Below are 1,725 nucleotides of genomic sequence, written 5' to 3' on the forward strand. Positions count from 1 at the left end.
CCCACAATGATTCCACAGTACAAGGGCGCTTTGGCCAGTAAGAAAGGGCACAAAGCCTGTCAATGAAGGGACCCTCCCCAGCTGAGTGTTGGGTCTCTCAAGGCTTGGTTCTCTGTGGGCTGAAGGGGACTCAGTCTTATTCCCCAGACTCTGCCCCGGTACAAGACAGTCACCCGCAGTGCTGAGGGTCAGCTGTGACCTCTGTCACTTTCTGGCCCCAGGCATGGGGGTGGGGAGGGAACACCGTGTGACCCAGTGACCAGTGGCAAGTCTGGATTCTGACCCTTGGCTCAGAAATACTCGTCAGTTGGGGCGCCTGGGTGGCTTCGTCGGTTAAGCGTCCGACTTTCGCTCAGGTCATGATCTCGCGGTTCGTGGGTTCGAGCCCCACGTCGGGCTCTGTGCTGACTGCCAGCTCAGAGCCTGGAGCCTGTTTCAGTCTGTGACTCCCTCTCTCTCTGACCCTCCCCTGCTCACGCTGTCTCTCTCGCTCTCCTAGAAATAAATTAAAAAAAAAAAAAAAGAAATATTCGTCAGTGCAAAACACTGGAGAGCCATCAAGACACAAGAAAAAAAAAAATTCAAAACTCAGAGGCTCTTCCAGCCTCAAGAAAATAGGGGCTCCCTTATAACGAAGATACTAATCCTACAAATGGCGAGCCTTGGAGCAGCACCCAGGGTGGCTGGGAGGGAGCCCTCACAAGAGAGCATGCGTCTCTGCACAACGATGGAAAACAGAAAGTTCACTATCAGCAATCCAGCTGCTTGTAATTTTCACCGGAAGCTGCGCCTCGAATCCAAGTCATGGATTAAATACTCTCTCCCAGGAAAAGTCTCTGGTTGGTCCACCACGTGCAACTCCGAGAGTTTGGGGGGAGTCTTGAAAATGCATGGACGGAAGCTGCAAATCAGCCGTTCTTCCCCTTGGGCGTCCCGCAGGGAACAAACCCTGCGGCGCCTGGAAGGGAGTCGGGAGCCAGGCAGGGGTTCGGCGAAGGCGCTCACGTCCCTTCGGGGGAAAGTTTGCGGCTCAAACCCAATGGACACAGTAGATGGAAATAAAAAGGGGAGGCAGGAATTGTGAAGACACAGAAGCAAACAGGAGCTGCTTCAACGCTTCGCTCCGAGCCTCTGTTGAAATGTGAAACCTAAACCCCGGAACAAAGCAGTACCCGCAAGAAACCGCATTTTCCGGGTACGTCCAAGAGTCAGGCCGGCGGAGACCGCGCTCCCGCCCGTCAGCGCGGGGAGCGGCCCTCCTGCCCGCGGCGGGCCTGGTGCACGAGCGAAACCAGGAGTTTGCCCGCGGGGGCGCCCCGCGTCCGGGCTCCGGAGGGTGAGGCCCCCCGAGTCCACCAGACGAGCTCCGCTCATTGCAGCCGTCTGAGAACGTGAAACACAGAAAACCCTCACGAGGCCCGGTCCTGGCGGGGTGACTCCTGCAGGTACTCGTGCCCTGTGGGGGGCTCTGGGACCCCTCCCGCAAATATCTGGGGGCTCTGCAGTCGCCCCGAACCAGCCAGGGGAGGGGCGCCCGCTGAGGGAAGGGACGAGGAAAGGGGGACGAGGGCGGAGACCCTGCCTCTTGCCTCCCGAACACGCACCGAGCGGGGCGCCCCGCCCCCAAGCCCAGCTGACGCGGTCGGGGACGCGCAACGCGTTCTCGGGGCCACGGCGCCCCGCCCTCCGAGCGCCGCAGAGAGACGCCAGCAGCCTGGGGCGGGA

At 59.7% G+C, this 1,725-nt stretch overlaps 1 protein-coding gene across 1 annotated transcript in view; it reads right to left on the reverse strand.

The window, feature by feature from the left end:
* Positions 1 to 1,374, reverse strand: part of JSRP1 (junctional sarcoplasmic reticulum protein 1) — an 11,320-nt gene extending 9,946 nt beyond the window's left edge. The window contains exon 1 of the mRNA XM_077760616.1: positions 1,173 to 1,374. Within this exon, the coding sequence (XP_077616742.1) occupies positions 1,173 to 1,374 (202 nt within the window). The remainder of the gene's footprint in view (positions 1 to 1,172) is intronic.
* Positions 1,375 to 1,725: the final 351 nt, after the last annotated feature.

This window comes from Crocuta crocuta, unplaced genomic scaffold, assembly GCF_008692635.1.
Source record: "Crocuta crocuta isolate KB4526 unplaced genomic scaffold, BGI_CrCroc_1.0 scaffold443, whole genome shotgun sequence".
NCBI lineage: Eukaryota > Metazoa > Chordata > Mammalia > Carnivora > Hyaenidae > Crocuta > Crocuta crocuta.